Source organism: Aedes albopictus, chromosome 3 (assembly GCF_035046485.1).
Source record: "Aedes albopictus strain Foshan chromosome 3, AalbF5, whole genome shotgun sequence".
NCBI classification, from domain to species: Eukaryota; Metazoa; Arthropoda; class Insecta; order Diptera; family Culicidae; genus Aedes; species Aedes albopictus.
In genome coordinates, this window is record NC_085138.1 from 196,375,161 (window position 1) to 196,398,104 (window position 22,944).

Here is a 22,944-nt window from a genome sequence, read left to right on the forward strand (position 1 = left end):
ATTGCGCTCGCGTGCTTTCCCGGCGGTTTTTGTAACTGACAGGATATTGTCGGGCCGCCACCAAACCGGACTTCGCACAATCAAGTCGCGACGCGACCCAACTCGCGACATTTTTTAATCATGTCAAAAGTAGTGCGCATCCTTCCCGTTGTTGTCAGCAACACAGCGCACTAGATGCGAAACAGTTGCGACACTTGTAGACTAAGAAAATGGCAATTTTTGATTGAATGTCGGTCTTGATTCCAACCGGATAGACAATAGCGTCTACGGTCGACTTCCCCTTCCGGAAGCCGTACCGGCTACTCGAGAGATCATTCACACCCTCGATGTGCCTCAACATTATATTAAGGATGATCTTTTCGAGCACCTTCCACGCCGGGTCGATCAAGCATATTGGTCTTAATGGCGACGAATCTCCGGGTGGTTTTCCCGCCTTTGGCAGTAGAACCAGGCTCTGCCTCTTCCACACTTCTGGGAAAACTCCATCGTCCAGGCATTTCTGTATACCAGACCTGAACATCTCGGGAGCCTCTGCAATAGCTACTTTTAAGGCCAGGTTCGGAGCTCCGTCCGGACCAGGGGCCTTACCTACGCTAAGAGACTTTGCTATCCCCGCAAGTTCCACATCGTTGACCCTCTCCTCATCGCCAGCCCCAGTCCCCGGCTTTCCTACGAAATGAGGCCAAGGACTAGGATCATGACGCGGAAAAAGGCCCCCGATGATCACCTCCAACATCTCCTGAGACTACTCAGTAGGAGCCATTACACCTCTCGTCTTGGCCATAACAATCTTGTAGGCATCACCCCATAAGGCTATCTGACGTTTAATCACCTTTCTCTTTTTGGCTCCCGAGGAGGATAGGTTTGTTTTCATAGGGAAACGTTTCTCTATGAAAACATTAAACAAAAAATTGCTATCTTCTGCTGCTGCTTGAGAGAGAAGGGTGATGAATGCTAGATTGCCTTATGGATTAGCATTGGCGCTCTGACAGAGACCTTCGAAGCAAGCCTGCTTGCCCTTATCTCGGTCTTCAGCGCAGCTTTTGCACCGGCGAACACCACCCGCCGTTCATTCCGCTCTTCCTCTGATCATTCTCGCTGCATCCGCCTCCTAGCCCGTAGGCAGGCGCGGCGCAGTACAGATACAGGTGGCGCAGATAAACATTACGAACCACTAGTTATCTCTTTTGTTCTACCGCTGATCTAATGCAACTCAATTAGTGACGTCACTCATTGAATTTACTTGAGCGATTCCGTTTGAGGTCCATACCTAGCATGAAGTTTGAGGGGTTATTGTCTGTGTTGACATCCAACGAGTTGGTCTTGCTGACGTTGCTAGTTAGACTCGCGTGTGTGTATTTGGTTTTGAAGAGGTACTTTAACCTTATGGGCATTCGTCCCTCGTCGCCGTAGTGGAGCGCTCGATCAGGTTGTTGAGCTTAAATACCAGTGGTGTCGCAGTTAACCTTGAGGGTGCGATGTGTACTAGTTCCTCTTATTATTATTAGCTTTATCACTAGTTCCTCTCTTTAACAATGCCTTCTTGGTGGTTCCGAAGAGACGAAGGGTTTGGCAACCATAGTAATGTTGTTTAATGGGTCAAGGTCAAGCAGTGTAGGTTCTCTTGACTTGACCTACAAGTACATGCTGGCAGGTGGGACTGAGCGAGACAGGACAAGCCTTGGCAGCAATGTTACGATAGACGGGGATACTTTCGAGGTGGTAGAAGAATTCGTCTACCTCGGATGACAATAACGTGAGCCGTGAAATACGAAGGCGCATCATCAGTGGAAGTCGTGCCTACTATGGGCTCCAGAAGAAACTGCGGTCAAAAAAGATTCACCCCCGCACCAAATGTACCATGTACAAGACGTTAATAAGACCGGTGGTTCTCTACGGACACGAGACATGGACGATGCTCGAGGAGGACCTGCAAGCACTCGGAGTTTTCGAGCGCCGGGTGCTAAGGACGATCTTCGGCGGCGTGCAGGAGAACGGTGGCGGAGAAGGATGAACCACGAGCTCGCTGCACTTTACGGCGAACCCAGCATCCAGAAAGTGGCCAAAGCCGGAAGGATACGATGGGCAGGGCAAGTTGCAAGAATGCCGGACAATAACCCTGCAAAGTTGGTGTTTGCTAACCATCCGGTTGGTACAAGAAGGCGTGGAGCGCAGAGAGCACGATGGGCGGACCAGGTGGAGCGTGATCTGGCGAGTGTTGGGTGTGACCGACGTTGGAGAGCCGCAGCTGCAAATCGAGTATTATGGCGGCAAATTGTTGATTCAGTATTATCATGAATTTGATGTTAACTAAATAAATGAAATCCTTGTTCGTGTTGTTTTAATAATTCATCTGTGGTTTTAGGTTAGAATAGAAAATAATAGGCTAGCACTATTAATTTTAGGAATAACTTACGATCTGTGATTTTAACCTGTGATTATAATGCTTAGGTTTAAATAGTTTATGTTAATTTCAACACATTTAACGGCAAATTATTAGTGCGATGGCGCAAACTCTTCATACTTCGACATGACACTTTTAAGTCCCTATGAATAATAATTATAATAAGTTCAATTCCCAATTTAGGAAATTATTACAACAAAAACACAATACATATATATGAACAGGAAGGGTGGGTGGTGCGGTGGTGAGGTGGTTGTTATTTTTAGTTTTTTTCTGATGATTTTGACATGTCGATAAAACAAAACCCACTATTTTCAGTACCGATTTATCTTCAAAAATATTTATCAATCGATAACGATTTGACTTTACTTTTATTTAAATTCCTTTAGGAAACGATGACGATCGCTATTCTATTTTTGATACGAACGTCTTTAACCCGGGACGATCTACTTTTGGCAGAAATGCAATATCTTTTTTTTTGTTTTCAAACATTTTACCCTGGATTTTTTTATAGTCAAGGGGAATAGTTGTGCTAAGAAATGCATGGTGCCTCCCCCCTTTGCATCCTCCCCCCTTTTGCTGGTACGTGGCTTTTTTCTATATTTTATAAATTCTACATGTTTTTACTCAAATTTCATCTTTTTGTTAATCATCAATAGTTTTCCCTGATCCTTGACATGCAATGTATTACTACCAATCCTAGTCTGTTCAAGTTTTGATCCCAGAGCTATTCTAAGGCCTCCAAAGTACTCCGAAGTTTGTGTCACAAATCCAACATCCTATATAAAATTTTATACACGATGAATCCTCGCAGAACATAGTCTACGGTTCTCAGAAAGCCTCAAAGCACTCCTAGAATATTCGTGGTACTTGAATTGGGTGATGGGCCCGGTTGGCCACCTGTCTGCATCGGCTGATAGTCAGGATCTGGGAAACCGAACAGCTACCGGAGGAGTGGAAGGAAGGGGTAATCTGCCCCATTCACAAGAAAGGCGACCATTTGGAAAGTGAGAACTTCAGGGCGATCACTATTTTGAATGTTGTCTACAAAATGCTATCCCAGATCATCTTCCGTCGTCTGTCACCTAAAACGAATGAGTTCGTGGGAATTTATCAAGCCGGCTCCAGAAATGCCGTGAATACCAGGTCCCAACGCATCACCTGTTCAACGACTTCAAAGCGGCATACGACAGTATCGACCGCGCAGAGCTATGGAGAATCATGGACGAAAACGGCTTTCCTGGGAAGCTGACCAAACTGATTAAAGCAACGATGGACGGTGTGCAAAACTGCGTAAGGGTTTCGGGTGAACTATCTAGTTCATTCGAATCTCGCCGGGGACTGCGACAAGGTGATGGCCTCTCATGCCTACTCTTCAACATCGCTCTGGAAGGTGTGATGCGACGAGCCGGGCTCAACAGCCGGGGAACGATTTTCGCAAAATCCGGTCAATTTGATGCTTTGCGGACGACATGGACATTATTGCAAGAACATTTGGAACGGTGGCAGATCTGTACACCCACCTGAAACGCGAAGCAGCAAAGGTCGGACTGGTGGTGAATGCCTCAAAAACAAAGTACATGCTGGTAGGCGGAACCGAAAACGACCGGATCCGTCTGGGTAGTAGTGTTACGATAGATGGGGATACTTTCGAGGTGGTGGAGGAATTCGTCTACCTCGAATCCTTACTAACGGCTGACAACAACGAGAGCCGTAAAATTCGGAGGCGCATCATCAGCGGAAGTTGGGCCTACTACGGGCTCCAGAAGAAACTGCGGTCGAAAAAGATTCACTTACACACCAAATGCACCTTGTACAAAACGCTAATAAGACCGGTGGGGCACGAGACATGGACCATGCTCGAGGAGGACCTACAAGCACTCGGAGTTTTCGAGCGACGCGTGCTAAGAACGATCTTCGGCGGTGTGCAGGAGAACGGTGTGTGGCGGAGAAGGATGAACCACGAGCTTGCTGCACTTTACGGCGAACCCAGAATCCAGAAGGTGGCCAAAGCCGGAAGGATACGGTGGGCAGGGCATGTTGCAAGAATGCCGGACAACAACCCTGCAAAGCTGATGTTTGCAACTGATCCGGTTGGCATAAGAAGGCGTGGAGCGCAGAGGGAACGATGGGCGGACCAGGTGGAGCATGACCTGGCGAGAATTGGGCGCGACCGAGGATGGAGAGCGGCAGCCACAAACCGAGTATTGTGGCGTACAATTGTTGATTATGTCTTGTCTTAATGATGTTGAAGAAATAAATGTATGTGAATTTAGTGATGTAGGTCATCCAAATTACTCTGGAATTCATTTTCTTAAGATCTACAACATCTACCGTCATTTGTGTTTCTGTTCGTGAAATTTAGTCACGTTGATGTCCATTAGACTTCGCAATGCTACGAGCAACTCGATATTGTGGTAGTTGGACATTCCGTGAAATACAAATGGCCTCCAAAACACTTCGAAGTTTGGGTTACGATATCTACATACTGTATCATGCTTTAATTGTAAAATAATATTCGTGGGATTTAGTCTATACTGCTGATGGAGCCTCAGTGCACAACTATAATGCTTTTGGTACATTCATGGGGTATTCCAGGCTTTCCAAACTATTTTGGAATTAGGACCTTCATGGTCTACAGGCTCTACTCTTGTTTCTGTTCACTCTATCGGCATAATTCTTTCACGATTGTGTCTGTTGCACCTCATAATATTGCACGTATCTCTATGTGTTGTTATTTGGGTGTCCACTGGTATTCAAATGGACCCAATGTATTTTGAAGTATGGCTCGCAATATCCGTAAATCTTATGATATATTTATTGTAATGAATGCTCGTGGAATATAATCTGCGCTACTCTTAGAGCCTCGGAGTGCAATTCTGATAACTTTGTAGGAATTCCTGGAGGATTTCCTTAAGTAATTTCTGTTGGAATTCCTTGAAATTTTTTTTCACGAATTCCTGGTGGAATTTCTGGAGAAATGCCTGAAAGTAATCTCGGATGGATCTCTGGAGTAATTTTTGAAATAATTTCTGGACGATTACCTGTGGATTACTGGTGAAATTCTTTGAGGAATTCCTGGAGAAACTCTTGAAGAAATTTCTGGCGGAATGTATGAAGAATTTCTTGGCCGAAGTCTATGAGGAATTCCTGGAGAAATTGTTGGAAGAATACCTAGAGGGATTCTTTGAGGAATTCTTGGCAGCAGTATAGACTAAATCCCACGAATATTATTTTACAATTAAAGCATGATACAGTATGTAGATATCGTAACCCAAACTTCGAAGTGTTTTGGAGGCCATTTGTATTTCACGGAATGTCCAACTACCACAATATCGAGTTGCTCGTAGCATTGCGAGGTCTAATGGACATCAACGTGACTAAATTTCACGAACAGAATGAACACAAATGACGGTAGATGTTGTAGATCTTAAGAAAATGAATTCCAGAGTAATTTGGATGACCTAGATCACCCAATTCATGTACCATGAATATTCTAGGAGTGCTTTGAGGCTTTCTGAGTACCGTAGACTATGTTCTGTGAGGATTCATCGTGTATAAAATTTGATATAGGATGTTGGATTTGTGACACAAACTTCGGAATACTTTGGAGGCCTTAGAATAGCTCTGGGATCAAAACTTCAACAGACTAGGATTGGTAGTAATACATTGCATGTCAAGGATCAGGGAAAACTATTGATGATTAGCAAAAAGATGAAATTTGAGTAAAAACATGTAGAATTTATAAAAAAATACAAAAAAGCCACGTATTTTCGGTTACCAGCCAAAGGGGGGAGGGTGCAAAGGGGAGAGGTACCACGAATTTCTTAGCACAACTATTCCCCTTGACTATAAAAAAAATCCAGGGTAAAATGTTTAAAAACAAAGAAGATATTGCATTTCTGCCAAAAGTAAATCGTCCCGGATGTTTACGGGTTAAAGATCGTTATAAAGAAATGTAAAGATTTTTGAAGAAATAGTTGACCGGGATAAGGGTTAAGTTAGCTCATTTAAAGTGCTGAATCAATGTATACATAAACTTCCTTTATGCCCTGTTTCAATTTATGCACCGTAGTACCGTAAGTACCGTAAAACGGGGTATCTTTGATAATGCGGGTAACTTTGATAGTGCGACAGGCATTGCATAGTTTATCTTAAAACTATGATTCCTTCAACCAGTTAAGAAAAAGGCAAAAGTAGATCAATTCTATACATATGAAAGTTCATCTTAGACATATTTTCATTAAAAACCAGTTTATATACAACTTTTATGACAAAAAATAAAAATGACAAAAATCATTTGTCAACTCCTTCAAACAATCTGCTGTACGACTTCATTTCAACTATTTTTTCAATGAATGGACTTTTATTCTAGATAGATTCGTCATAGTAGATTCCAAATCTGGGCTTGAATTTCTTAAGAAAGTGTGTTTTTACGAAATGGAAGCAATTTTGTAAATTGGGACATAAATCTCCATACATCGCCTCCTCTCTCTCTCCTCTTCTTGGCGTAACGTCCTCACTGGGACAAAGCCTGCTTCTCAGCTTAGTGTTCTATGAGCACTTCCACAGTTATTAACTGAGAGCTTCCGCTGCCAATGACCATTTTGCATGTGTATATCGTGTGGCAGGCACGAAGATACTCTATGCCCAAGGAAGTCAAGGAAATTTCCTTTACGAAAAGATCCTGGATCGACCGGGAATCGAACCCGTCACCCTCAGCATGGTCATGCTGAATACCCGTGCGTTTACCGCCTCGGCTATATGGGCCCTTACATCGATAAACGCCTAAAAGTATGCAATGCCCTTGTAATTTCATGTAGATAAATCTGTGTTGTTCAAAATTTGTTAATAAAACATTAAAAAACTACCAAAAAAAAAAGAAAATTCATCATGAATAGCACGTAATCATATGTTGATGTACCGTTAAACATATATTTTTACAAAGATAATAATTTTTGATAGCTAAATTCACTGTATTTTTCACTCAGAACTCCGCAAACTCATTTTATATGTAGAATTTAGTAAAAAATCAATGTTTTGATATAAACATTACATCTGATATATTCCACAAGGCCTCTTTTATCATGTTTATACCCCTTAGATTTCAATCTGTGACTGTTTTTCAAGATTTGATGTGCTTTTCAGGGCACTATCAAAGTTACCCCAAAATAAAAATCTTATTCTCGCTCATATGGAAAACTAAAAGTCACCCAAAATATTTAAGATTATCGAATCTTTTAATTGCAATTGATAACTGATACTCCAGTTCTTGTTTTAAAAATATAAAACTAGAGGAATTAATGTTACATGGAAAAATATTAAGAAAATTCGCCTAAAAACTATCAAAGTTACCCCGTTTTACGGTACCAGCGTAATTTTAAAACCTATTTGAAATAGGTTAGGCTATTTCTATCGTATTCTTGAAGAGTTCCTGAAGAAAAGTTTATGAGGCATAAATAAACCGGCTGAATTTTTACAATCGATTATGTTTTAAAAGTGTAAAATCTGTTTGTTTGTGGACCATATCTATCTCGTAGCTCCTATGTTTGCGCTATACGCATAAGCAAGTGGTGGTTGCGATGCACGTTCGAAATGCACACCCTCTAATGGCGCGTTTGAAATTGATAGGGAAAAAGTTAGAACTTTCGTCGGAAGATACGAAAAAGATCCAAAACAAACGATGCAACAGGACCCTAGATAGAACAAACTATCGGTCGGCCAACACCACCACATGTACTGCATAATAAGTTTAATCTTAGCTCTATAGGGCTGCCTAGGAGTTAAACGCTTCAGCCGTGCCATGCCATACGCAAGACGAGGGCGGCATTGGATTGTCTAGTTGCTGTGGGTGTCAGTTTCAAGCGGACAGTAGTGGCGGTTGGTGATTCTTCGTTGTATCGTTCCACTCCACTATAGTGGAATCTTAGGGAATCGATAAGGCTAAGTTCCTTATCAGAACTACAGTGGGTACCTTATTGAAACACGAACAGAATAAACAAGCATTGTCGCGTAGTCGTCGTCGTCGTCGTAGACCGACTAAAGGCGATAGGCGTACGAAGGAATCACGTGTGCGCGCATGATGGAACTCCCTAGACGACGTCACACCACTCTCGGACTTTGCACCCTCGGTTAATAGAAAAGCAAAAAAAGAATGTGCGTGATTTGTGAGCAAGGTTGCATCTTCTAGCACCACAACATAAACCGGATTATGCTGGGCATTATGCTAGGGTGCTTGTTGATGTGTTCGTGTGTCTAACGTTGTAGAGGGCATTCGATTTTTGGATGGCCAATTCAATGACATCGTTTTTTATTTAGTTTGAAAGTAAAAGTGCTTAAAGTGTATCGCTGAACAAGGGTTGAGTTTCGTTGTGGAGAGTTCTTGAATCAAAGATTTGTGCTGTAGGGGAACTGCAAGCAATGCAATGCAGTGACAACAGAACAAAATGTGGCCTGTTTGGTGAATCTCGTGAATTGAAGCTGATGCGACGACCTAGTACACGTACGTAATGGAAGAGGGCAAATGTTATTGAGACGTTTAAAAACAAGCTGATAGTAAGAGTGATACGCGCCAGGTTTAATCTTTTAATGCTGCGTTCGTTCCCGAATGCAAGACGTCCCCGTAGACAGTTACAAGCGTGAAATCTAACAGATCGGTCGGAAGTGCGAGTGGCGCCATGGCTGATCAATAATTACTTATTCGCAGTTCTACAAATAATGGCAAACTATTCAAACTGAAGTGAACCCAAAGTGATCATTCTGTGTATTCTCAAGGACACCCCCACCCTATAACCCAAAGTGTTCAAAATGACCCAATCCAAACAATACGACATCCTTCAAGTCGTTCCCAAGAGGCAAATTTTTAAGGTGGGCTTGCGCTGTTTGGTGGCCAATTTGCTATTGCTGTTAAAATGGCTGTTCGAGTGCATCAGGTGCCGAGTGCACAAGACCACCATCATGCGGAGATCGATCGAGCAAGTACATTTTCCAAATATGCAGCCCAACTTCATGACCGAGAGCAAAATGGGACGACATTCGTACGTGAAGCTAGAGGTAAGTAGGCAGTAGCCACACATGTGTTGTGTGGTGTTTGATTAACGATTCAGCCGTTTGGGACGTATGATCAGATAATGAGCAGAGGGTAGAAACGACAAATAGCTAGATTGATTGAAGCTCCCCAGCTTGACGAAACGTTCGCGTGGTGTGCCATGCGCTAGTGGATTATGAGCGTGAATCATTCGTGATGTCTCTGGAATGACGAAATGTAGAACTTTTTTCCGTCTCTTTTTTATTCTCGTATTAAGGTTAACGTCCGAAGTTCATCGCGTCATCTGGGTTGATTTATTTTTGTTTCCATCGGTTTGACTGTAAAACAACTTTTATAGGTCAAATGGTTGGTTGTTGTCAAGGTTGCTTGTAGCCGACCGTGCATAGGGGAAAATGTAAAATTAGCGTCGCATTCAATGTATCTCTGACATATTTCGCTCATTCAAATGGTGTTGTTCATGATGCGCTATTTTCTAGTTTTGTTTCAACCAAATTTTGAAATTTTGAAACCTTTCTTGTTTTTTGGCTTAGATGGGTCTATTTATTTTATTCATTTAGTTAAACATGTATAGAGATGAAACCAAGTTCTCCTATCCTCTTCTTGGCGTATCGCCCTTACTGCGACAAAACCTGCTTCTCAACTAAAGTGTTCTATGAGCACTTTCACAATTATTAACTAAGAGCTTCCTCTTCCAGTTAGTGAGTGACCATTTTGCATGGGTATATTGTGTGGTAGGCACAAAGATATTCTATGTCCAAGGAAGTAAAGGAACCTCAGCGTTTACCGCTGCGGCTATCAGAAAACGAGTCATCAGTTCCAAAGTAATCCTTTGTGCATACAAGCCCTAAATTGTTTGAAGGGCCTATTTAAGTTAAATATGCGGTCTCTAATGTAACCTTTGAGATTGGGTCCTGGCTAGTACTATAGACTACCCGTTGGACTCAACTCCTGGAAGGAGAAGGGGTGGCCAACACAACTTGTTGTTGGTCAGCCAGCCATTTCCGCTGTAGTTCAAGTACCTACGATTCGAGAAACCGTGGAAGTAACGGAATCCCACTTGTCCACCCCCGTACACATCCTTTCAACAATGTTGTCCGGAGTGATATTTCTACCGCATATCTCTTGCATACTCGAAGCGTGGGTATTCAAAAAGCACATGCTTCGCGGTCTCGTCGCAGTTCGCGCACTCCGGACATGCTGGGAAGCCTGCATGTCCGAATCTGTGCAAATACCACCTAAAGCATCTATGGCTCGATAGAAATTGTGTCAAGTGAAAATTCGCATGGGGCCTGCTCACCCATTTAGACATACTTGGTATGAGCCTGTGTGTCTATCTAATCTTGCTGAAGGAATCCCATTCTCTTTGTCATTTTCGCGTCCTTGAGGACTGTGCAGTATGCGCTGACCACCCTAAGGTTTCGGTTAACTACTAGCACCCTCGACCACGCAGCGGCCCCGTACCGTAGTATGGAGACCGCTACTGTTGCGAGCAGCTTACGTTTGCTTGAGACTACTGCCGAACTATTTGACATCATATTCGACAATACCATAATCGCCATGCCCCCAGTTGCTTCAGTAAGCGCTTGGAGTTGATCGTGCCCGTTGTCCAGACTCATTCACCACTACCACCTCTGTTTTGTCGCTGGTTAGACCGTTGGTTCTCTATGGGCACGAAACATGGACCCTACGTGCAGAGGATCAACGCGACCTTGAAGTTATCGAACGGAAGGTGTTGCGTAACATTTACGGCGGAGTGCAGATGGAAGACGGGACTTGGAGAGGACGAATGACCCACGAGCTGCATCAGCTGCTGAGAGAACCAACCATCGTCCACACCGCGAAAATCGGAAGGCTACGGTGGACGGGTCACGTCATCAGGATGTCGGATAGCAACCAAACTAAAATGGTTCTCGAGAGTCATCTGATCGGTACAAGAAGACGTGGTGCGCAGCGAGCTAGATAGATCGACCAAGTGGAGGACGATTTGCGGACTCTACGCAGAGTGCGGAACTGGAGACAAACAGCCATGGACCGAGTGGAATGGAGACGGCTACTATGTACAGCAGAGGCTACCCCGGCCTTAGCCTAATCGGTAAGGTAAGTAACCTCCGTTTTGTGATGCGCGAGCACCAGCTGTCTCGACCTCATCCTGTCTTTCACTTCCTCTATCGACTCGTCGTATATCACGAGCGTAATATCGTCCCCTTAATGCTAGAACTAGGTAACTCAAAAATCATAGTTTCGAGAAAAATGGCTTTGAAAATTTTACAATTTTTCATGCAGTTGTTCCAAAGGTATAGAGCCTTTTAAATGATTATTTTTTAGCATTGATTGCTTATTCAGCTTCTACTTTTTCTGCTACAAGGAAAAGTTTTGAACTATTTTGGTTTGAATTTTTGATAAAAACAATAAATGGTTTAAAAATTGTCGAGTTACCTAGTTATAGCATTCAAAATGCAACATAAATAATGGTGGAGATGTTCTGAGATACTTAGTTTTTACCACTATTGATATCATTCTTTTCAGTTTTCTTGTTGCAGTATGCAAATTTAAAGGGTTCACATATTCAAATTTACGCGTAATTACTGAATTTGCTAGGATGCCTGCTATATCACCACAAGACACCTCAAAATGTTCATAAAATAATCGTCTACGAACAATCACAGTTTTTACCTACATCAATACAAGAAAAATATTTCAAGTTTTTAGGCTTAAAATGAAAAACAGTAGTAGATTTTCAATCTACTAACAAAAGAATGACTAGTAACATTTCCACGTCCAAGCGTCCGAAAGCTTTTAACCTGTACGGTTGGAATAAGGTATGATTTTCTTAGTTACCTAGTTATAGCACTCAGTTCTTGTACTCTGCACTGAGATACCTAGTTTTGAAAATGGTGAATATTTTCGTCGTTTAAAATGGTATATCATTGGTCTTTGGATATATTATAGAGCTCAAAAAGCTAGATATAATGGTATATTCAACTCAAAAACGTCAAATTTCGAGTTACCTAGTTCTAGCATTAAGGGGACGATATTATCGGCAAAGCCAACTAGCTTTACGCCCGATGGAAGTGTGAGCCTCAATACGCCATCATACGCCGCGTTCCATAGTACCAGGCCCAGGATAAACTCCTGAGGTACCCCCGCGGTCATGTGGTAGCTCCTCTCGCCTTCCTCGGTATCATAGATTAGCACCCTATTCTGGAAGAGCTAGTTCCTATACTGGAGAGCTAGTATCCGGCATAGGATAACCGGGACTCCTATAAGGTGTATGGCGCACTCGATGGCTGTTGAACGCATTCTTTAAGTCCAGCGTGACGTCCCGTTCGCTTCTTTTGGAGCGCTATCTCGGCCGTTTCGGTACAGGCCTAATAGCGTCCATCGTCGATCAATCACTCCGGAAGCCGAACGGGCAGTGTACGCAGAATATGGCACCGCAAGCGAAGAAAAGGCAACAAAGAAGGCACGGCAACAACGCTTTGTTTTTTCGTTAGCAGATAATGACAAAATCGCTCCCGAGTTTGTTCAAAACAAAAACGGTTGGAATATTTGTCTCGTTCTATTCACATCGTGATTTTTGCATTGTTTTACAACTGAAACTCGACTCTGAGGATGGCAAGATTCTTAATTCGTCCAAATGCTCATGAATTCGATGATGTGGGTCGAAAATTTCAGCAGAAAAGCCGAAATATCGGCACACGCACGGCAAGCGATGTTTGTTTTATTGCTCTCATCGCTTGACATGCGTTTGTTGCGGAGCGCTTTTGTTACCGACATGCACCGCTTAGGACAAAGCGTTTGTTTTTCGGCGTGATCCGTTTTTCGTACCCTGCGAACGGGTTATCCGAGAGGACAGAGTCATCTGGTTTATCGATATAGACCATCAACCTCGACTGAATGATCCGCTCCTACAGTTTCCCGGCGGTGTCCAGATGGCAGATAGGTCTGTATGCCGATGGGTGGCCAGATTGCTTCCCGGGTTTGAGCAGCAGAACCAGTCTTTGTTTTTTTCCACCTCTCCGGAAATTCGCCTCTGTCCAGGTACATCTGCATAGCCACACATCCTCTTTTTTTTTAAACCATTGGGAAAATCTGCTCAACAGACACCTGATCGGCCCAGGTCTCAAAACCCAGGACTACTCTCTTCTAGCTCCACTAAACAAGATTCTCATTGCCGCCAAACCCGATGACGAATCATCGCTTCAGAGACTGGTTAGTGCACATCGCATCCTTAAGGATAACTACGTAGCCTGCAGCAACGAATATCGATGATATGCTTTGGGGAGTCCACCAAGGGAGCATGATTGCGCTTAGCCAGTTTCCCGAGTGGTTCTAACCACTCCCTTTGTCCTCGAGCTCGAAAGGCGGGTAGAGTCAACCACCATGCCCGCGCCCAACTGTTCTGCAAGCATCAATAAATGATACTTGCATACATTGCTGACAGTAGTAGGGCATCCATCTGCCCCGGCTTTTACCGGGGACCCCTTGTCAACCGCGGGCTCGGATCCAACCTCGGATGTTCTCCCCGTGGCCACTTAATCGCTGTAAGGGTCGATTTCGACCGCAGGACCGCGGCATGACCTACGTAGCCGGCGCCGAACCCTTGGACCACCTTTTGTATAGTGTCTGAATTAGCAATTCGAATCCAGGCACCACCTCTTCTGAATCTTCAAGACGACGTGGGTGACAGCAGATGAAACGACATTCCAGCTAAACTCGTCATTACACATCCTCTGGACGAGGAATGAGTGATTGAGGGGAGTGTATCGTTAACAGAGCCTGTGGGGTAGGGTAAGTGTGCCCATCGTTGTGGTATTAGTGTAAATTAATTTCAAAAACAATGACCGTACCTCCTAATGAAGGGTTTAAAAACGTAAGTCGGTCAATTGTCATTACCGCAAAATTAGGTACTATCACAACGAAGGGAACGATTACCCTACCTGGGCCTTCCCCCACAGTATTTCGTCCCTTTGGGGCTGTCCATAAACCACGTGGTCATTTTTTTGGGACTTCTCACCCCGCCCCCCCCCCCCCCCCGCGTGGTCATTAGTCCATACAAATTTTTTTAATCGTCCATACAAAATGGTCATTGGCTGAACCCCCCCCCCCTCATGACCACGTGGTTTATGGACAGCCCCTTTTCGCATTAATGCAGGGCTCTGGCGGGGTGGACCTCCTTTTTGGGGCAATTCGTGGGATTAAATATGAAGTCAAATTAAAAAAAAATCAAAATCAAACAGGTGGTAGTGGTCGTGGCGAAGTTCACCCCTTCGTAAGAAATGGGATGGCTAGGTCTACGTTAAGGAGAAGTGAGGAATCAAGAGCAGGAAGCGGCGCACGCAGTTCCAGCGTGGGAGCTCCGATCCATTTTCCCGGCTAGCCTGCCGGGGGAGATATTAGACGGAGCGTCGTTGATGAGGGCCATCAACTAAAAAAGAGTTGGGCTATTTGTAATAGAGGTGGCTGAGCAGCAGCTTGGCAAGATAATCTACATTGCGTCCACACGAAGTCCAATATAAGTAAGGACCTTAAAACAATCCTGTTGCGACTTCGTATGCCGATGGACGTTAGCAAGCAAAATCACGAGAGACTCGTGAAGACTACAGCAGCGGCAGAACTAGCGAAAGCAAATATTACGAAGTCTACCCAGACGGAGTCTTTCGCTTTCGCAGGAAGCCCCAAAGGTGTGACGGATGCGACTCCTTTTGATATGCACTCGCAGAAGCGGGTAAGGAGCTATCTGGTGGTGCCCACAAGGCTAGGTGTATACTAACCCCAAAGGTTGGCAGTAATGTCGGCAAGTCGGACCCATCGGCAAGCCTGAAAAGGCTGGTCCTTCCCGGATGAAAGGGAACAGAAGGTTTCGATCATAGTTGGGCCCTTAGCAACCACAGAGTAGGGCGAACCAATGGGAGGACTCCCCTTGGACGAAAGTTGAGCGGAAGAGGAAGAAGAAAACACCGCAAGTCGAGGAGATCAGGGACGCCACCAAGAAGGCGTAGAAGAGTAGGTGGCAAGCGCGTGAAAAGCGACGCGCTCGTCATCAAGACCGAACAATCTAAGTACTCGGACGTCTCTATGACGATGCAAAGCGACGCCAAGCTCGTGGATCTAGGAGCCGACGTGCGTAGTATCAGACATACTCGTACGGGTGAAATGATGGAATGCAAGGGCGCCGTCTAAAAAAGTCTGGCGGAAAAGGTCCTTGACGAAAGGGTCGAGGTGAGGGCTCTTACAGCAGAGATGACTCTGAAGGTGAAAAACCTAGACGAGGTCACTAAAGCGGAAGAGCTCGTCACGGCACTGCGGCAACAGTGCGAGGTGCAGGTGGTCACCTACAAAAGGGGCAGGCAGGGACACGGGTATCCTTGATACAGCTACCTGTGGTGGATGTAAATAAATCCGTTAAAATAGGAAGATCAAGGTGGGCAGGTCAGTATGCCATCTGTCCTTTCATTAGCCACCGGAGGTTTGCTTTAGGTGTCTGGAACTAGAACACAAGTCATGGGACTGCAAAGGCCATGACAACCCAACAAACATTTTCGCTGTACAAAAGTTGAACAAACGACTCCTAAACAAACTTTAGCTTAAGATACTGTTGTTCAGCTAGTTCTGTTTCTTGGGAAGAGTAAACTGTGCGGGAGATGCAGCGCCGAAGGCCATAAGCCACAAGGCTGTACGAGTCCACCCATTGGTCCAAGGTGCCCGCCCAGCCTTCCAGAAAGCCACAGTGAACAAATCACAGTACAGGTAACGCAGCTGAACCTGAACCACGTTGACGCAGCTCACGGGTGCTACCAAGTTATGTCACCCGAAAATCGATCTTTTTCAACACTCTTCCCCCCTAGTCACACTTTTTCTAGGGGAACATGAGACGTAATTTGTGTACGGCCCCTCAGCAGCTGCACAGCAACCGGTTTCTGAGGGGGTGACGGATCTTCTTCCTCTTCTTTATGGCTCTACGTCCGCACTGGAACTTGGCCTGCCTCGCTTCAACTCAGTGTTCTTTGAGCACTTCCACCTTCCACAGTTTTTAATTGAAGGGCTTTCTTTGCCTGCCATTGCCTGACTTTGTATATTGTGAGGCAAGCACAATGATACACTATGCCCAAGGAGTTGAGAAAATTTTCCCGACCGGAACGGGAATCGAACCCGCCGTCTCCGGAGTGGCGATCCATAGCCTTAACCACTAGGGTAACCGAAGACCTGGAGACTGGGGGACGGATATCGCCATCATAGCGGACCCATACCGAATACCGAGTCTCGGATGGGTCCAGAAAAATGGCGGCGATGTGGGCGACGGGTAAAAACCCCGTCCAGGAGCTGATGTCTACTACCTATAAGGGCTTCGTGGTCGCCAAAGTAAATGGGGTCTTCTTCTGTAGCTGTTATGCGCCTCCGCGTTGGTTGATCGAGCAGTTCACGCAGATGCTGGATTGTATGACAACCGTACTGACAGGGCGGACCGGTGGTAATAGCGGGTGACTTTAATGCCTGGGCCGTGGAATGCGGAAGCCGTTTCACGAACCAGCGGGTTCAGATCCTGCTAGAGATACTGGCCATATTAAATGTCGACTTTGTTAACAACAGTACCTTTGGTCGAAACGGTGCGGAGTCGATTATTGACGTTACTTTTTGTAGTCCTGGCCTAACAATTAGTTCGAACTGGAGAGTACTTAGACGATAGCTACACTAACAGCGATCATATGGCGGTTCGCAACAGTATTGACTACAATAACAGTAGGCATCGCGTAAAGGAAAAGGAGGCTAGGCCAAGGCCAAGCCCTCGCAGGTGGAAGACATCATACTTCAACGAAGGGGTATTTAGGGAGGCGCTTTGCCGTGAGCGAAACCTACTAGGCTTAGACGGCGTGCGTGCGATGCGACCATGCCTAGGCGAGTCCACCCTAGAAATGGGAGGCCACCGGTGGACTCAATCGATTGCGGACCTGCATTGCGCCTGCCTTCGGGCTAGGCTGTGGATGCAGCGAGCACGATCAGAGGACGAGCGAAACGAACGGTGGGTGGTGCAAAAGCCGCGCTGAAAACTGAGACAAGAACAAGCAAAGAGGTCTGCTTCGAGGGTCTCTGTGAAAGTGCCAATGCGAATCCGTGGGGTGATGCCTACAGGATCGTGATGGCCAAGACACAGACAAACAGACGTAACACTCTTCAAAACGGCTTGGCACATGCATTTAACGATCAATTCAAATTTCATTTGATTTGCGCGATTGTTCCACTAGATGCGTTAGTGCTCGATCGCTTTGACGTTTGCCAGTGTACAAGTTGCTGAATGATGCAAACGAAAATTACAGGCAATTTGTGTAGTAGTGTGCGTGTCAGCAAAACGTCAAATCGAAATCCATCATGGCCGACAGTGTCGCGCGCGGTTCTACCAACAGGTGGCAGTGTGCTCATGAAAATGACACCGGGCAAAAGTTTCTAATGAATTTCCTCCAAGAGTTACGTCTGTTTGTCTGTGGCCAAGACGAGAGGTGTAATAGTTCCTACAGAGCAACCACCAGAGATGTTGGAGGAGATCATCGAGGGGCTTTTTCCGCGTCATGATCCTAGGCCTTGGCTTCCTTTCGTAGGACATCCGGGGACTGGGGGCTGGCGATGAGGGGAGGGTCACCGATGTGGAACTGGCGGGGAAAGCAAAGTCCCTTAGCGTAGGTGATGCCCCAGATGGGACGATGTTGCGCACCTGGCCTTAAAAGTAGCTATTGCAGAGGCTGCCGAGATGTTCAGGTCTGCTATGCAGAAATGCGTCGATGAGGGAGTTTTCCCAGAAGTTTGGAAAAAGCAGAGCCTATTGCCAAAGGCGGGGAAACCACCCGGATACCCGTCGGCATATAGACCAATATGCTTGATCGACACAGCGTAAAAGGTGCTCGAAAAGATCATCCTTAATAGAATGTTGAGGCACACTGAGGGTGTAAATGTTCTCTCGAGCTGCCAGTTGGGTTTCCGGAAAGGGAGTACAGTTACTGCTGCACAACAGCGAATCCCCCTCCTTTTACACAGCAGCGCTATCTCGGCGGTCTTTGTAACCGACAAGATAGCATCTACGGTCGAGCTCTACTTCCGGAAACCGAACTTGTTGCTGTCATGCCTCAACAACCTGTGGAGAAGCACCTTTCCCACCGTGTCAAACAAGCACATTAGTCTAGAAGTATCCGGTCGCATTAGACGTTGTTTAGCCGCCTCTAATATTGAAAACGGACGCTGTTGTTAGCCGCTCCAAGCCTAGAAAAAAATCGCTCAGACTTGCAGAAGCACACCTTGTTTTCCCTATCAGCCTAACACCAAATTTCACACCGGGGTTGGTTACCCGATCCTCCCTACATTTGATCGTAGCCTGACCGGTGTCACGAGAAGGTAAGGAAAGAAATTGCAGGGCTAGCTAATCTCGGGAATCACGACTTTACTTACTTACCTTTCAAATGAAGCACTCACATTTCGTGAGTATGTCCGGAGTGTGATTCGATCCCAAGTTTTCGGTGTGATAGCCACGGATCAATGGGGTTTGTATTACGCGTCACACTCTACTCGCTTCCCATCGATTACCTTTTGAAGGTTTATTCAAATATTCGGTAGTTGGCCAATTACTGGCATCGTTTTTGCTCCTGTTTGACGTTGCCTCACCATTGTTATCTAGTGGTGGCTTGTCCAAACACGGCATGGTTAGAATTGGGCGATTACGATTTCGTGACGATGATTTCTAATATAATTTGTTCTAAATCTTACGTGTGTTTCTCTGTGCTTCACCGTGCTTTAGGCTTTTCCTCACATTTGAAAAAAAAATCGGCTTTTTCCAGCATAGTTATCTACGTGATACCATTCCATGATCCCAAAAAAGCTTTTTCATGTTGTTATAACATAAGTAAATAAATCATATTTTCAACCTTATAAACTGTTGTGATTTATTAAAAAAAAATATGCATGTTACAGAACACTAAATTACACTACGTGGAGGCAGGATGCCGCAGCAATCCAACCGTGCTACTTCTTCACGGATTTCCTGATTGCTGGTTCGGATGGCGATACCAAGTGAGTTACACTCTGCTTGCTCCAGATATTCATTTTGCAGAATTTGAGCTCACTATATCCATGATCAAATATTTCTTCCAGATTTCAGAGTTGTCCCAGTACTTCCACGTTATCGCACTAGACCTGAAGGGATTCAACGACTCGGACAAGCCCCTGTGGCGTTTCGATTACACACCACGGACAATCTGTGAAGATCTGCGAAAATTTCTGATAGCCATCAGCGCAAAAAGTGTATCGGTTGTGGGCCACGATTTGGGTGCCATTATAGGGTGGATGTTTGCCCACACCAATCCGGAAATGGTGGACAAGTTTGTGAGCGTGTCGACGCCTCATCCGAACCTTCTGTGGGACAACCTGCCACGGAGCTCTCCATTTAACCGGAGATGGCTGGAATTCATTCAGGTGAGTTGTAAGGATGTATCAAAAGTGTTAGCTGATCCCAGGGTCGGTCGCGTCGTGTACTGAGTTCACGCGCCATGAAAAATGCATGCTTATGGTACACAGCGTGAGCGTGGTGTCGCTGAAGGTGGTCGAAGACGCGACTGCTCGAGGGTTAAGACGATGTGGAAATTCAGTCTTTCATCCTCAACTAACATATTCTATTGTCGATCGATCGCAAATCAATCAGCTTTTTAACGGGTTTTCTTCCCCTTTAGCTACCCTATCTACCAGAAATGGAGATGCAGCACAATGCGGAGCGTACCCTGAAAAAGTGCTACCCCCATATTCTGAAGGACAAAACGTTCATATCCGGAACAAACGGATCTGTGATAAACAATCTCATGGAAGGCTACAAGTACGCGTTCAGCCAAACGGAGGACTGGCGTGGTCCGTTGAACTACTATCGGAACTTTATGTTCTTCCGGGTAAAGGACGGCGAAACGCTGCAGTGCCCATGCCTGATCATTACGGGCAACGAGGATCGAATATACAAGCTGGAATCGGTGGTCAAGAGCTCGGACTACTGCGAAAATTTTGTGATCAAGATCGTTGAGCAGTCGGGTCATGCTCCCCATCAGGAAATGTCGACTGAATTCAACAGCACTCTACTGAAGTTTTTGATAGGTTAGTGCACCATGAGCACAGCACTTCCCAAAATCTTTTAATAGCCTATCATTTTTATAATTTTAGGAAAACGAATGCTCTTGAAATCATCAGAAAGTGCAACAGCATCTCCTTCGCGAGGATTGGTGGGGAGAGTCTTTGGAGGTATTGGTGCGGTGGCGAACAATACGGTCAGGCTGGGGAACAATCTCAAGGATGGCTACTCCTTTGCAACGGCTTTCAACAGTGTGCCAAATTTTATGCTAAAGAGTTAGGGTCGTGTGTGCGTGCCGTCTATGGTGGAATAATTCGGGTGTGAATCTTGTGGCTATTTTATATACATTTTATATAGGAGTGAAGTTTTGAATTAAAAGTGTGCTTTAAGTATATTTAATGTTTGAAATTCCTATTATTACAAGAAAAAATCCAAGGTTTTGTACTAATAAACATTATGTCTTTCATCTCAATTTTTGTTACTTTGAACTTCTAAACCCACTTTATTTTATGCACGGAGTTCAAGTTTCCCTGCACAATTGACCCGAGATAATGTGATGCTAAGAAATAAGCTAGAAGATCTGTATCGTTAAAGAACGGTAAAGGCTGGATATTTTGCATAATTCAAATCCCGTTGATATCCATTAGTTTTCGAGCGTAGCGTGTTAAGGACGATCTTTGGCGGTGCGCAGAAGAATGGTGTGCGGAGGAGAAGGATAAATCACGAGCTCACTGCACTCTACGGCGAACCCAGCATCCAGGTCCTGTGGTCATAGCCGGAAGGATACGTTGGGCAGGACTTGTTGCAAGAATGCCGGATAACAGCCCTGCATAGCTGGCGTTAGCTACTGATCCGGTTCGCACAAGAAGGCGTGGAGCGCAGGGGAGATCGGGTAACCAACCTCGGTCGGAACTTGGTCGTAGGCTGGAAACTCGGTTCGTGGGACTGCCAATCTCTCAACTTCATTGGGAGCACCCGTATACTCGCCGATCTACTGAAGGACCGCGGGTTCGGCATCGTAGCGCTGATGTGTTGGACAGGAGCCATCATTGTGTGAACGTTTAGAGATAATCATAATCATACCATCTACCACAGCTATGGCAACACACGCGAGCTGGGAACAGTTTTAATCGTGATGGGCGATATGCTTAGGCGCATGATCAGTTGGTGGCCAATCGTCGAAAGAATGTGCAGGTTGAGGATGAAGGCACGCCTCTTCAACTTCAGCATAACACCTGATCTGACGAACGAAAACGGCCTACGTCTCATTGATTTCAACACCTCTAGAATATGGCCATGCGTTGTATCTTCTCCCAACACAGCCTGAGGCTGTCAGCCTCCCCTGCCGTTACACCTGGAGATCAGCACACGAAATCGCAAATCAATCACGTTCTGATTGATGGACGGTACTTCATCGATATTATGGTCCTATCGTTGCGGTAACGGCGACTCTGACCACTATCACCAGGTAGTGATGGTCGAACTGCACCCAAAACTCTCCGTCATCAAAAATATCCGATACCGGCGACCACCATGGTAAAAACTTGAGTGACTGAAGCAACCGTCAGTCGCCTCAGCATACGCATAGAATCTCGAAGCAGCATTGCCAGACGAGGATGAGATCGATGAGGACCCTCTAGAAGACTGCTAGCGGGAGTATAGTATAAGTAAATACTAGAGATGGTCGGGTTTCAGATTTTACAGACCCGAACCCGACCCGTACCCGAACAATTTTCAATTTCAAAACCCGGACCCGACCCGTACCCGAGAATTTTTTTTCCGTCAAACCCGGACCCGACCCGAACCCGAAAAAATTTCGTCGATCAAACCCGAACCCGACCCGAACCCGAAAAAAAATTGCCAATAAATCCGACCGAAACCCGAGTTAAATAATAATCATTAAATGTATCGGATACAACAAATAAACCATTTTTCTGAATGCTGATTTATCTACATTGGTACCAAACCCGACTTGAACCCGACATTATTCAAACCCGACCCGACCCGTACCCGAGAATTTTGAAATTGTTTAAACCCGGACCCGACCCGTACCCGAGCTTTTTTCAAATTTCCAAGCCCGAACCCGACCCGTACCCGTCGGGTTCGGGTTCGGGTCGGGTTTCGGGTTTGAAAACCCGAAACCCGACCATCTCTAAAAATACGCAGTCGAGGACACCTTGGGTAAGTGGAACGGAGTCGACAGAACGTATGAGTGCAGAGCGATATTTGTCTAGAAGAATGCAGCGCGGGCAGTAATGCTGCAGCGTGGAACTCGGCAGAATGTGGAACGGTACAAACAGAAACGGAAACAGCGTCCTTTTCGGAAGAAAAAGAAAACGTCGCCTGGGTGAAATGGAGTGCGAAGAAATGGAACTGCTTTGCCGTTCTCAAGAATCACGG

The 22,944-nt window shown here is 45.3% G+C and overlaps 2 protein-coding genes across 5 annotated transcripts in view; one reads left to right on the forward strand and one right to left on the reverse strand.

Moving 5' to 3' along the window:
• Nucleotides 1-22,944, reverse strand: part of LOC134290519 (uncharacterized) — a 139,294-nt gene that overhangs the window by 14,699 nt on the left and 101,651 nt on the right. The gene's annotated exons all lie outside the window — the stretch shown is intronic.
• On the forward strand, nt 8,229-21,016 carry LOC109411617 (epoxide hydrolase 4). 4 transcript variants are annotated; one of them, XM_062857512.1, is made up of 6 exons: nt 8,229-8,370; nt 8,723-9,457; nt 19,407-19,505; nt 19,587-19,907; nt 20,162-20,570; nt 20,637-21,016. In XM_062857512.1, the coding sequence occupies exons 2-6, from the start codon at nt 9,212-9,214 to the stop codon at nt 20,822-20,824; spliced, it is 1,263 nt and encodes a 420-aa protein (XP_062713496.1). In that variant the 5' UTR covers nt 8,229-8,370; nt 8,723-9,211; the 3' UTR covers nt 20,825-21,016. The 4 variants fall into 4 exon arrangements, with proteins under 4 accessions (XP_062713496.1, XP_062713498.1, XP_062713497.1 ...); XM_062857514.1 differs by having other exon boundaries at nt 8,234-8,370; nt 9,111-9,457; XM_062857513.1 differs by having other exon boundaries at nt 8,241-8,906; nt 9,111-9,457.